The 13,508-nt window shown below is 45.3% G+C and overlaps 1 protein-coding gene across 1 annotated transcript; it reads left to right on the forward strand.

Moving 5' to 3' along the window:
* Window positions 1–1,300: 1,300 nt before the first annotated feature.
* Window positions 1,301–5,513, forward strand: LOC122625497. The gene is made up of 4 exons (XM_043805591.1): window positions 1,301–1,349; window positions 1,401–1,850; window positions 1,957–4,552; window positions 4,610–5,513. The coding sequence occupies exons 1-4, from the start codon at window positions 1,301–1,303 to the stop codon at window positions 5,511–5,513; spliced, it is 3,999 nt and encodes a 1,332-aa protein (XP_043661526.1).
* Window positions 5,514–13,508: the final 7,995 nt, after the last annotated feature.

The following is a 13,508-nucleotide window of genomic DNA, read 5'->3' on the forward strand; positions in this document are numbered from 1 at the left end:
ATTTTTACTTTGCTCTAAGTCTCGCACGCGCATTTACGACCTTTGCCCTGCCAAACTCTCGTACATTCGCGCATCGCGTTCGCTGCCGGTCTACCCAGCGTCCGCATAGGATTTTCGCTAGTGCATTTGCGCACAACTACATGCAGCGCAGCTGCCGGCTATACTCAAGGGTCTCCCGCCGCATCATTGGACATCGTTGGACATCCTCCAAGTGTCATCGCCATAGTTGGAGTCGACATCTCGGTCCTCCATCTATACATATTGCCCCCAGGAGCACCCCCATACATAACCTCATTCTTGGCTTGGCGAGCGAAAATTTTCCACTACATCTCGTCGTCTCGCTCGCTCTCACAGACCTTGTCAAGCAAGGAATTGCCAGATCGAAATTAAATAAAGTAAAAAAACATCTGCAAAAATGTCTTCGCTGGAGCAACTTAAAGCTCAACGAACGAGTGCTCGAAAAAACCTTACACGTATGAGCAAATCAGTGGAACCTGGTTTGAATTTATCTCCGTTGGACTTATCTTGCCGTTTGTCGATTTTGGAATCGTATTTTAAACTTGCTTTATCTACCCAGGAAGCCATAGAGCAGATGGAGCCAGCTGAGGCGCAGCGCAATACTCGCTTCGAAATAGAGGAACTGTTTATCCACGCCAAGGTTTGCGTTCAGGAGCCACTTGGACCAGACGCTAACAGCACCGGCATTCATGAATCTACGGTTAATTTTGGGCACACATCTGCAGTTAAGCTCCCGCGCTTACCATTGCCGACATTTGACGGCAAATACTGCGAGTACCAAAACTTTATCTTGTCGTTTAACCAAGTTATTGGCCACCAGCCATCCATGTCTAAGATCGAGAAGTTCAACCAGTTGTTAAACTGTCTTCGAGGACCAGCCCTTGAAACGGTTCGAGCTTTCCAGGTGACCGCAGACAACTACACAAAGGCTCTGGACCTCTTAAAGCAGCGCTATGACAACCCGACTCTCGTATTTTTGGATAACATATCGTCACTCTTCGCATTGCCAACTGTCGCCAAGTCAAATGGTCAGCAGTTGCGCAGCCTAATCGATAATGCATCCGCATTATACAACTCGTTGCGTTCGTTGAGCACCGAGCCACAGATTTGCGAGGCCATGCTCATCTCCATAGTTATGGGCAAAGTGGACCAGGAGACTAAGAGGAAGTGGAATGAGTCGCTGGACTACACTACGTTGCCTTCGTGGGACAAATGCGTTGGAGTCGTTGAACGTCATTGACAATATTTGGAATCGGATAAGAAGCCTCCTGCTGAAGCCCCTATGAGTCAACCAGGTGGCCATATGTCGCGCTCGCAGAGGAATCAGGCAAGTCTGTCCCTCAATTGCACCACACAAACTTGTAACATCTGTTCACTGACAGACCACAAGACCTTTAGATGCCCAGAACTAATCAATCTCGCCCTAGATAATCGCCTCAATGCAGTAAAGCGCCACAAGCTATGCATTAATTGCCTTGGCAGGGGTCATCTTGTAGCCAACTGCCCGTCGACGCGGAGGTGCCACTCATGTGCACTACCGCATCACTCGCTGCTTCATCGGCCATCGCCAGGATCGGCCGCAGCTCCCTTGCCACTCCCTCAAGCGGAGCCTGTACAAGTTTCGGACGCTGTCGCGCATACTCACACGGAGTCTCGTTCCGAATGTGTCATTCTGGCCACGGCACTGATTCTGGTCAAGGATGCATCTGGAAGCTACAAAATAGGAAGAGCGTTTCTGGATTCATGTTCTCAGGTGAATTTCATATCCGAGGAGTTTGCCCAAAGACTTCGACTGCCACGGAGCAAGCTCAACCTCGAGATTCGTAGCATTGGTGAGCCACAAACGCGAATTAAACGCCATGCAACCACCAATATCAAGTCGAGGATTCGTGTTGCTCCTTGATTTTTGCGTGACATCCCACATCGCCTATCATCCAGAATCGGAAATTGACATTACTGCGTGGAACCTTCCGCAGCACTCATCTCTTGCTGACGAGAGCTTCAACAAGTCTCGTCGGATCGATCTGCTTTTGGGGACGGAAACCTTCTTCGATATATTGGCAGTCGGCCAAGTTAAATTAGGAAAGGATCTGCCCGTACTACAAAAAACACTACTTGGATGGATAGTGTCTGGTCGATGTCGAGCTCATCCCAGAACACTCCATCAGTACTCATCTATCGCATTAACAGAAATTGACCAAAAAATGGAACGGCTATGGCGCATCGATCATGTGGAGCCTCCTGAGATCACACTTACGCCAGAGCAGCGAAACTGTGAGGATTTCTACACCAAAACGGTACGACGTAATTCAGATGGTCGATTGGAAGTACGATTTCCATTTAAAGATGAACCTACCGTTCTCGGAGTCTCATTCGACATTGCCAAAAGGAGATTCCTCTCCCTCGAACGCAGCCTATGCAAAAGGCCTGAGGTAGGGGCCAAATATGTTGAATTTATGCAGGAGTTTCAAAATCTGGGACACATGAGTCCCGTGAGCCATCCACAGTTAAACACTCCGCATTATTATATTCCGCACCACTGCCTGCTCAAGCCTAATAGCACATCAACAAAGCTCAGAGTGGTTTTCGACGCATCTCGCAAGACGACGTCCCAGAAATCGCTCAACGACATTCTGATGGTCGGACCGACCATTCAGCCAGATCTTTATACACTACTCCTGCGTTTTCGGATACATCGCTATGCCATCACTGCTGATGTGGTCAAGATGTTCCGCCAAGTCAACATGTTTGCCGAGGATCGCAGATTCCAATACATTCTTTGGAGAACGTCGCCATCGCAACCATTGAGCACCTTCGAATTGAATACTGTAACTTATGGCACAGCGGCTGCACCGTATCTAGCCATACGCAGTTTGTCATATCTAGCCGACCAATTCATGGACAAATTGGAGATTGGAGCTAAAGCCATCAAATCGTCTTTCTATGTGGATGACTTCCTAGGTGGAGCGGATACGGTAGAGGAGCTACATCAAATCAAAAGGGAAGTTACAGCGATTCTACAGGATGGCCAATTAGAACTCGCAAAATGGCATACAAATCACTGCAAGTTTGTCGATGACGCTACAGTCAAACATTTGCAGTTGGACGACGAAATGCTAACCAGCACGCTTGGCCTAAAATGGGACCAAGTACGGGACACATTCATGTTCTCGTTCTCGCCAAGATTCGATTCGGACCACGTCACCAAGCGCTCGATTTTGTCCATAGCCTCTTCGCTGTTTGATCCGTTGGGATTAGTTACTCCCATCATCATAGTGGCAAAAATTATCCTCCAGGAGCTGTGGCTCCTAAAACTACATTGGGACGAGTCAGTACCCCAAGGCATTCATACAGCTTGGATGTCCCTGCTTGCATCGCTTTCGTCGTTGGAGTCTGTAGCAATACCACGATATTGCCTCCAATCAGCGATACATACCTTTCAAATACACGGCTTTTGTGACGCCTCCATTCGAGCGTATGGATGCTGCAACTACGCTCGCACAATCGGATCAGATGGGCTGACCAAGGTCCAGCTAATCACATCGAAGTCCAGAGTTGCTCCCACCAAGAAGCTATCTCTGCCGAAATTAGAACTGTGTGGAGCACTTTTGTTAGCACAGCTGTACAAAAAAATCATTAGAATCTTCGCTGACAGAAAGCCGACTTCGTTCTTATGGTGCGATTCTCAAATTGTTCTACATTGGAATCGCCAACACTCGGCCACCTTATCAACCTTTGTCGGCAATCGAATTGCCGAAATTCAAGAACTCACGTCAGATTGCCACTGGAGACATGTTCCTACTCACTGCAACCCGGCTGATATCTTGTCCAGGGGCTGCACTATCACCGAGTTAGAACAATCGATATGGTTCGAGGGACCTGAGTTCCTAGGCCAAGATCATCAACATTGGCCAAAGGACAGTCGAGACAACAGTGACATTGATATGGAAACTGTCCAATTGGAGAAGAGAAAATCAGCCTTTGCCGTACACACGACTAGTAATCAACTGCTTGAAGGAATCTACAAGATCAGTTCGCATCATCGCTGCCTACTAGTTATCGCTTGGATGTACAGATTTACTCAGCGCTGCCGTAAACTAACGCCATTCCAATCACCTTCGCCGACGCCAGCAGAACTGATGCGGGCGCTACATTGCATCGTCTGGAATATTCAAACTATTCACTTCGCTCAAGAGATGTCCTCGGTCCTGAAGGGCCATCCGATTCGCACTAACCTTAAAAATCTTAGTCTCTTCCTCCAGGTTACAGATGGCTTCCAAATGCTAAAGTTCGGAGGGCGCCTGGAGCTAGCAGACTACCCAGAAACCCAAAAGCATCCTGTGCTGCTCCCAGCTAAGGATCCATTTGTGTCACAGTTCGCTCGCCATCTTCATCTACAGAACTATCACGCCGGGCCACGGACGCTCGTCGCTTTAATTAGAAAACAGTTCTGGATAGTGAATGCAAGGGACTTGGCGCGACAAGTCGTTCGCTCATGTATACATTGTCGCCGCTATCGACCAACTCTCGAAAGGTAGCTAATGGGCCAACTGCCTAAAGAGCGGATCACACCATCTAGACCATTTTCAAGATGCGGAATGGACTTTTGCGGACCAATCAACGTCTATTTGCGCATCCGGGGTAAGCCGCCTACCAAGGCCTACCTAGCCGTCTTCGTTTGCTTTGCCACGAAGGCGATACATGTCGAAGTGGTATCGGATCTCACGACGGATAGCTTCATTGCATCACTAAAGCGTTTTATTGCCCGACGCGGACTTCCCTCGGACATATTCTGTGACAACGCTACAAATTTCGCAGGAGCTAACAACAAGCTCGAATCGTTGAAGCAGTTTCTGTTTAAAGACGAAACAACAAAAACAATCCACTATTTCTGTCGCTCAGAGTTCATTAACTTCCACTTTATTCCACCCAGGGCTCCACACTTCGGGGGCATATGGGAAGCTGCAGTAAAAAGTGTCAAGGGACTACTCAATCGCACTCTTCGAGACACCAGGTTAACCTTCGAGGAGTTAGCCACTGCAGCTGCTGACGTCGAGGCGATCCTGAACTCTCGCCCGTTAACGCCGCTCTCATCAGACCCAAACGACCTGGCCGCTCTCACGCCTGGCCACTTCTTAGTGGGTGACGCACTCCGAGCACTACCGGAACTTCCACCAATCGACGACAACCTGGACAAGTTGGATCGATGGAAAAGGGTCAGCGCACTCAAACATCACATCTGGAGTCGCTGGAGCCACGAGTACATCAACGAGCTCCAAGTTCGCACAACCTGGACGAAGACTTCACCAAATTTGGCTGTCAACGACATGGTCGTCGTTCACGAGGATAATCTTCCCCCACAACGGTGGCTTCTTGGGCGCATAGTCAGCACGATCGCAGGAGCGGACAACATCGTGCGTGTAGCCGACGTACGCACGGCCAAGGGAATCATCCGCCGCCCTATACGGAAACTCGCCTTATTACCTGTCTCTTGAAAGTCAATCGCATACTTTCAAGGGGGCCGGTATGTTGGGTCAAAACCCAATTAGAATAATCTTGTATATTTGAATTCCGCGCTTTTTGAATGATGTTAACATAACAGCTGTTGCGCTAGGCTGCCAACTCGTACTAGCGAACGAGTGGCAGATAGGAATTAGAAAAAAGAGAGAATAGAACAAAAAACAGATGAAAAATTGAAGTTGAAGATATAGCCACGAGGAGTTTAAGTGAGGAGAAATAATCAAGAATTGTCATTAAAATTTAACTATTAAACTAGCACCATCCGACTTATCATTTATACTCAAGAAAAAGCTCTTGTTTTTACAATGTTAACAGATCCCATCGGGGTATTTCGAAGTTAATGCGAGAAGCAGCTAATGACATTAGAAGAGGCAATTCAAGCATTCCTCATGTAGCGCTTGCTCGGGAAAATAAAGCATACTTTTTACCGCCATCTGTGGGTCAGAAGAAGTTCGAGGAACTGTGTTGCCGCTAAGGCAAGATAGGGTAGGGAATAGGCATAGACGAATAGATGCAAGAGAGCAACAGTGGCTAACGTCAACTGTGTACACTTACGCACTCGCTCTCATCCGAGCTCGCGCTCTCCAAGCTTCGTGGTCGGCCGCCGTCGATCACCTGAGCCCGCTTTGGCGAAGTAAAGCGAGTAAGAACGCCGCTCTAGTTTAAACTAAAAGTCAGTCTCATGAATGCAACTGAATAAAGAACTTATGCCCACGACGCCCCCGCTTATTTGTGCTTCTTCTTCGGTGGTGTTTTTTCGAGTTTCGCTCTGCGCCGTAAGAATTAACAAATTCGACAAGCTTGCACTTATCTTTGGAGGACGACGCCATTCTACAAACATTGGTCCTTCAAAACAGGATATTCTTCCCGTCTGCCAGCGGTTACCGGCCATTTGTTCCGCCAAGATAAGTCACTGCCGGTCTTCAGCAGAGCTCCGAGCATTCAATTTCGGTCGCACTGCTGTAAGACTATTTTCCGTGTCAATTCCACATCCGTGAATTTTCCGACCCAACGGCAGGTGAGAAATTCTGTTTTCCTCATCGATCGACATTTTTCTTTTCAATCCGTCTTCGCTTCGTTCCGTTGTCTTTTTGTACATCAACGAGCAAACGGTCATATACATACATACAAATGGTCATATGCTCATACATCATACATATCTACATACGTTCATATGCTCATACATCATAAATAGTTACATATATATTCATTCCATACATCCTGGTACATACATATGTACACAACTATATGTCGACCCAATTCTAACTCCGCGAATTTGCAAGTGAAAAGTGAAATTGTGTGGTGAGAAAAAATGGATAATTAATATCGTTCGTTCGGGAATTTCCTTGTTCGCCGGACAGACCGCCGCGTTTGCGATATTTTTTTTCTCATCTTGGTGTGTGCCATTTTTTTCGCCACATCATTTTTCTGTCCTTTTCAAAACATCCAAATTCAGTCCACTTCTCGACGCTTTACTGTGCCCTTACATATGCATGCATGCCCATATTCCATATACGTATATTATCTGCCATTTTTCCAGGAACTAACCTCCGCTAATAAATTATTCAATTACAAATTAATATATTTACTAAATTAGAAAAAAAAAATGTATAATAAATTATTAAATTACGAATTAATAAATTTAATAAATTAAAAAATAATAATAATTTATTAAATAACGAATTTGTTTAGCTATTGAGCTTTTTCAATAGCTGTTGCGAATAATAAATAGCCGAAGAAAGTTTTGTCTATTTTCCGATACTGTTTATTTTGTTAATTGTTTATGGCAGCTAGGGCCGACCAACGAAGAAGTGACAATTGGCGGGACAGACAGCCGAATGCAGCGCCCAAGCTTAATTTAGGTAGATAAAAAAGAGAAGGAATGAGCGCCGTACAGATAAATACGTGCGAGAACAGCGGTTCGCACTATGGGCATCGCAACTGCTACCACTGACTACATCGGCTTACAATATTAAGAGTATACGATTAGTCTACTGCACAGTTTTGGCGGCTGCATGACCCAACATCCTACCCCCGTTGGAAGCTTGGTTTCCAACAGAGGGGAAGCAGACACAGCTTGTTCACTGCCCGCCTTATTACTCCAGACGCGGTCCTCAATTCTGCAACTCGAACGACGCCGTCTCTGCCAGGAATCAAGTGCATGACTCTCGCCAAAGGACATCTAATTGGGGGTAGATTCTCGTGAGTGAGGACGTCCAGATCGGCAGGGTTCTCTGAAATGGGAACTAAAGGTCTGGATTTAATAACTGCCGAGATGTGGCACACCAGCGTTCTTAGCTAGTCAAAGGTCAGAACCGTCGTACCCACAGCGCAGTAGAAATGATGCTGGGCCGCTTCCCAAAGTCCACCGAAATGGGGCGATCGTGGAGGGATGAACCGCCAGTCAATCGTCTCCGAAAGGCAAAAATTCTGAACGGAGTCTTGATGCTCGCTTCTGAGAAATAAGCTTCGAAGTTCCAGAAGTTCATTCTTGGCGCCGACAAAATTGGTGGCGTTGTCTGACCAAATTTTCCTCGGCTTCCGCCGGGTGCATATGAACCTCTTGAGTCCGCACAGAAACGCAACTGACGAGAGATCCTTGATCAGCTCCAGATGCACTGCCTTGGTTGGAAAGCATATAAATACGCAGACGTAGCATATAACCGCAGGCTTATTGCGAGTATCCGACTTGTGAAAGAAGGGTCCACAGAAGTCTATACCAGCAACCTCAAAAGCGTGAGATCCTTCCAAGCGCTCCTTGGGAAGGTCCGCCATGATGTGCTCTATCAGCCGCGACTAATTCCGAAAACATTTGATGCATCTGTTCACGGCCTTGGTAACCGTCTTCCTCCACCAATAGGCCAATATTGGGATCGAATTGCACCCAGAAGATAATTGCCAGAGTCACCGGATGGGACCTTGGAAGGATTTTCTGGTGGCGGCCATCAAAGTTTTAAGGGACTGCATGTCCTCCCATAACTGCGCACGCTGCAGCAAACGCAGCATCATCTGAGAACCCTCTTGAATGTGTGCGACGGTGAGCCCAGGATGACGAATTTCATTACAAAATTTGTAAATGTATGCAAACACTCGTTGCAGTGAGGGGTAAGAATTTGCAAATTTGGAGCTAGCAATTACATCCACGTACGGCGACTTTACGATGAACACACTTCGACGAAGTTCAAGCACCGGTTGTCAGCTCCTGAATGGCAGCAACCCTATTTGCCACAAATATGTTGAACCTGGCGGGCTCATCTCGGATCCAGGAAAGTGCCACCGTCGAGTCGCACCAACAATAGTAGCGTCCTTATATCAAGCCATTTCGTGTTATGAGTTTCCGGGAGGCTTTCATCTTCGGACAGCTTTTCCTTGCAGAGCTGCTGCAAAAAGATTTTACACCTTGTGATTACAGGACTGACCAGGCCGAGAGGATCGTAAAATTTTGCAATCGCAGACAAAACAATGGCAACTGAAAGGCAGAGAACGAAAACAATAGCTGGTCGGAGGCGGGATCCCAAGCGAGACCTAAAGTTTTGGTGAAATCGCTACCATCTTCAAACTTCATGAACGATTCCTTGTTCTCGGCGGGCACACCCTCCAGCACAAGCGGAATGTTGAGCTTGCCCTTTGCAAGAATGCCAGCCGTCTGCTGCATTATGCTGATAGCATCCTTTACCGTGCCGGAGCCGGAGATAAGATGGAAGGATTTCTGATCCTATGGGAAACGCTGCCAGCTCATCGATTTATAACTGCTGCATAACCCTTACGGACAAGAAGGAGGCTGGTTTGGTGGCGTAAGTAACTGTGTCGAGTTTGTATACTTGAAGGTTCCATAGCGATCTCAGGGTTCGGAACTTGGATAGATATTTCTGATCTTTTTATTTTTTGGAACATTTATCTTAAGTTATAGTTTTTTTGGAGTTGTATTTTTTCTGTTTTAATGCTATTGATTTTTCTCGTTTTTGTTGCTTGTAAGCGTGCTAGTATTTGTTAAATCGTGGGCTAGATAAAATTCACTACAGAAATCATGGAGACAGAAGCTTCGGGGTCAACAAAATGCACACTCTGCGACAAGACCTTGTCACCGGACCAAGTAAGTCGTGCAAGATAGTTCGCGGTGGGATTTGCTTACAGAATCTTTACGCAAGCAGTTTCGCGATACGCGCACGGATGTGGATCTAAGAGAGTCAATTAGGGCCCGGAAGCAGAAAGAGAGACAGAGCTTTGACTGTTTCTATGATGCCATTGTGCAGATAACGGACTGTCTAGAGGTTCCAATGCCGGAAAAAGATCTGATAGAAACTCTTCGCCGGAATTCGCGTCCGGAAATAAGACATGAGCTTTTAAACGTAAGCATAGATTCCGTTCAAAAGCTTCGTGATATCTGTCGGCGAAGGGAGGGTTTCTTAGAGGAAGTTAAACGTACTTATGGATACCAAAAGCCAGCGCCTTTTCGAAAGCAGGTTTTCGAGCTTGGAGTATTTGTCGGATGACGCGGCGGAGTTTTCTGACGCCGATCAAGTAGCCGAAGTATATGCTTGATGTATGCTTGTATATGCTTGATGTCCTGATCGTCTCAAACAGCTTTGAGGGTCACTTAAGAGTTCTGAGCACCGTTGTTTGTTATATAAGAGCTTCACATTATACGTGGAGACGAGCAAGTTTTGCATGTAAAATGTTAAATATTTAGGCCATATTGTGGGTGAAGGGGTAGTTCGAACGGACCCAGATAAAATATCTGCAATGACGGATTTCCCATTGCCAAAGTCTTTAAAAGCGTTGAGACGATTTCTCGGGATGACCGGTTGGTACCGAAAATTCATTAGCAATTTTGCAGACGTATCGACACCCTTGACAGATCTTTTAAGGCCAAAATTTGTGATGACTCCGGAAGGAGAAGAAGCGTTTGCGAAGTTAAAGGAGATGCTTTGTTCTGCTCCAGTTCTTCGTAGCCCAAATTTCAGTCAGCCATTTTACATTCACTGCGATGCCAGCAACTCCGGAGGGGCAGGAGTGTTAGTGCAGAAGTCTGAAAGTGGCGAAGAATGCCCAATAGCATTTGTCTCGAAGAAGCTGAACAAGGCGCAAAAGTCGTACACAGTCAGCGAGAAAGAGCGTTTGAATGTCATTATCTGCATAAAACGGTTCCGAGCTTACGTGGAAGGCCATGATTTTACAGTCATCACCGACCATGCGTCGCTCAAGTGGCTGATGTCGCAGACTGATTTGAATTCAAGGCTTGCTCGGTGGGCGTTGAAACTTCAAGGCTTCAATTTTAAAATTGAGCATAGAAGCGGTAAGCTCAATGTAGTTCCTGATGCTTTATTACGGGTCAATGAGGAAGAGGTTCCGACTTTAGATGCAAGTCATGGGTTGTCAGTTGACTTGGAATCTGAACATTTTAGCGCTCCTGACTATAAGGAACTTGTGGAGAAATTTCAATCCAATGTTAGCCGTCTTCCGGGCTTAAAAGTAGATGATGGATTTCTCTACACGAAGACAGAGCATTTAACGGGAGACCCGATGCATGATAGTTTTTGTTGGAAGTTATGGATTCCTCGGGGCCTAGTGCCCGAAGCTCTTAAAAATGCTCATGATGATCCCTTAGCTTCACATGGAGGTGTGCATAAAACGTTAGAGAGGATAAGGAGGTATTATTATTGGCCCAGACTAGTAAAGGACGTGAAGGAGTACATTCAGTCGTGCGAGACCTGTAAGACGACCAAGGCTCCTAATAGCGCGTTGAGACCACCCATGGGAGTAGCTCCAGAATCCGCAATACCATTCCAAAAACTTTACGTCGATATTTCAGGCCCGTACCCCAGGTCAAGGAGTGGAAATATAGTGTTCACACTATAAACTATTGCGTACACTTAATGAGTTCAATTCGGGTGTTTGAATCTAACTAAAGGGCATCGCCTTTTATTCATTCTTTCATAGATTCTTATCATCTAATTATATAATGCAGCGCTTGTAAGACGCTGCAGTCTGCGTTGGTCAATGCAGCTGAGATTTATTGTTGAGGGGGGTGGAAATGTACGGCCAGTAGTTGTCTCTCATTTATGCGTTGCCTCTGGATATAAATGACCATTATAATTATGATAATCGTTGTCAACGCTAGAGCCCAGTGTCCGCTTGCCGTGTGGAAAATCAAGTCATCAATGTGTACTTTGTTATTTTTCAGAGTCTTGATGCGCACTTAAAGATTTTGCAGTTCATTTGTGTTGTTGACAGTCAAGTGCTTCAGCGGGACCACGTTTCATGTCTCCTTGTCATCTATAATTCGTAAACTGGGGAAAATAGACATTTCAGACGCTGTCGAAATTACTTTTTGAGGCGTAATTATTGTTGTATCCCCTAATATTGCTGTGCATCCTGCAAGTAGTTGTATAATGCCTTGATTGGGCAGTCTTATAACTTGATGCTGTTCGTTGCATCTTATATTAGCTGTTGTATTCCGAAACAGTCTAAATAGCCAACGGTTGGATCCACTTATCTCTTTGATGAACGAATTGCCTTGGAATTCCATCATTTCGCATGAGTGTGCCTTGCTTGGTTTCAATGGAGATATTTCGCAAGAGTGATTATCCGCGGTTTTCCATGCCCAATTATTTTCGCAAAGCCATGTTGTCGAATCCTCTTGTCAGCATTGGTTAATTTCCATTTCAGACATTAGGTGATATGCGTTTATGTCTGTATTGAACGCAAAAAATTTAGAATTCAATTTCGGAATAAGCTTTGTTCCGTTTGTCCACAGTGGTATTGGGATTACTTCAAAGAGATCCGTTTCCTGATTGTTGTATATCGGCAATTTTGCTTCAATGAATAGGACATTATCCTTCAACATAGCTTGTGCCTTCATCAGTTTATAGATCAGTGGTAATTGTATAACTGAATTTCCACCCGGTAGCATTTGTTTTCGTCCTAATTTTTGCTTAACTTTTTCGAGCTCCTCCAGCATTTTGTTAGGCGCAATTAGTGTAGGATGAATTCTTCCTTCACTAATGTCCGTTACCATTGAGATCGCTGTTGCTTGTAGGCTTTCTGCCTCTTCAATCCAGTTTCGCACTTGATTTGATAACATAAGGAATTTAATTGACTCCTTATATACCATAAAGTGCTTTTTTTTTTTTTTTGTACGCGCGAGTCCCACGGCCTCCCGCCCAACCGACCGAGGGGCGCTGCCGTGTATCGTACGGCTCGAATCGCGGGAAGATAGACGCGATATAGAAGACAGTAAAGGACGAGGAAATATATGTATGCTAGTAGTAATATCTAAGAATTCGTTAAGTATGTTAGTATTGATAGCTTTAGAAACGGCAGAGAGTCAGAATTAGAGATAATAGGATAGAATCTATTATAGTCAGAACATAATACTCTGTAGGGATCATGCAACTCATAGTTAGATCTAAAATGATTTAAAATTAAAGGTACGTAATTTCTAGTAAATCTGCTTGGAACAGTGAAGTTGTGGACTCCAAACAGGTGATCCATACTCGAGGATCGGGAACACCAAGATCATCAACATGTGTTATTCTGTCCAAACAGCACCCACTTAAAGTGTAAGTTGCGTGCATTGAGTTGGCACGACAAAAGGTCATAACTTTACACTTAGAGCCATTTAAGTTTAATACGTTATCACGGCACCATGTTTGAAAGCAATCTAGATCGGATTGTAAGTCCAAATGGCGAGAAATTTCCTTATATTGCAAGCATAATTTTACATCATCATCGTACATTAGTACACGCAAATGATTTATTATTAAGGGAAGGTCGTTAATAAATAAGGTAAAAAGGAGCGGACCTAGGTGGCTCCCTTGTGGGACGCCGGATGTGACTCGGAGAATACAAGAAAGAGAATTTTTAAAGAGGACCCGTTGCGTCCTGCCATTCAGATAACTTAGAATCCAATTTAGGAGATCAACAGGGAAACCTAATAAATCAAGTTTTTTTTATTAAAAGTGAATGAT

This window comes from Drosophila teissieri, unplaced genomic scaffold, assembly GCF_016746235.2.
Source record: "Drosophila teissieri strain GT53w unplaced genomic scaffold, Prin_Dtei_1.1 Segkk118_quiver_pilon_scaf, whole genome shotgun sequence".
Lineage (NCBI taxonomy): Eukaryota > Metazoa > Arthropoda > Insecta > Diptera > Drosophilidae > Drosophila > Drosophila teissieri.

Coding starts and splice junctions, on each gene's coding strand:
- LOC122625497 (XM_043805591.1), top strand. CDS start 1,301: ATGAGTCAACCAGGTGGCCATATGTCGCGCTCGCAGAGGAATCAGGCA. Junction 1,350..1,400: donor CTCGCAGAGGAATCAGGCAA/GTCTGTCCCTCA, acceptor GTTCACTGACAG/ACCACAAGACCTTTAGATGC. Junction 4,553..4,609: donor TATCGACCAACTCTCGAAAG/GTAGCTAATGGG, acceptor ACCATTTTCAAG/ATGCGGAATGGACTTTTGCG.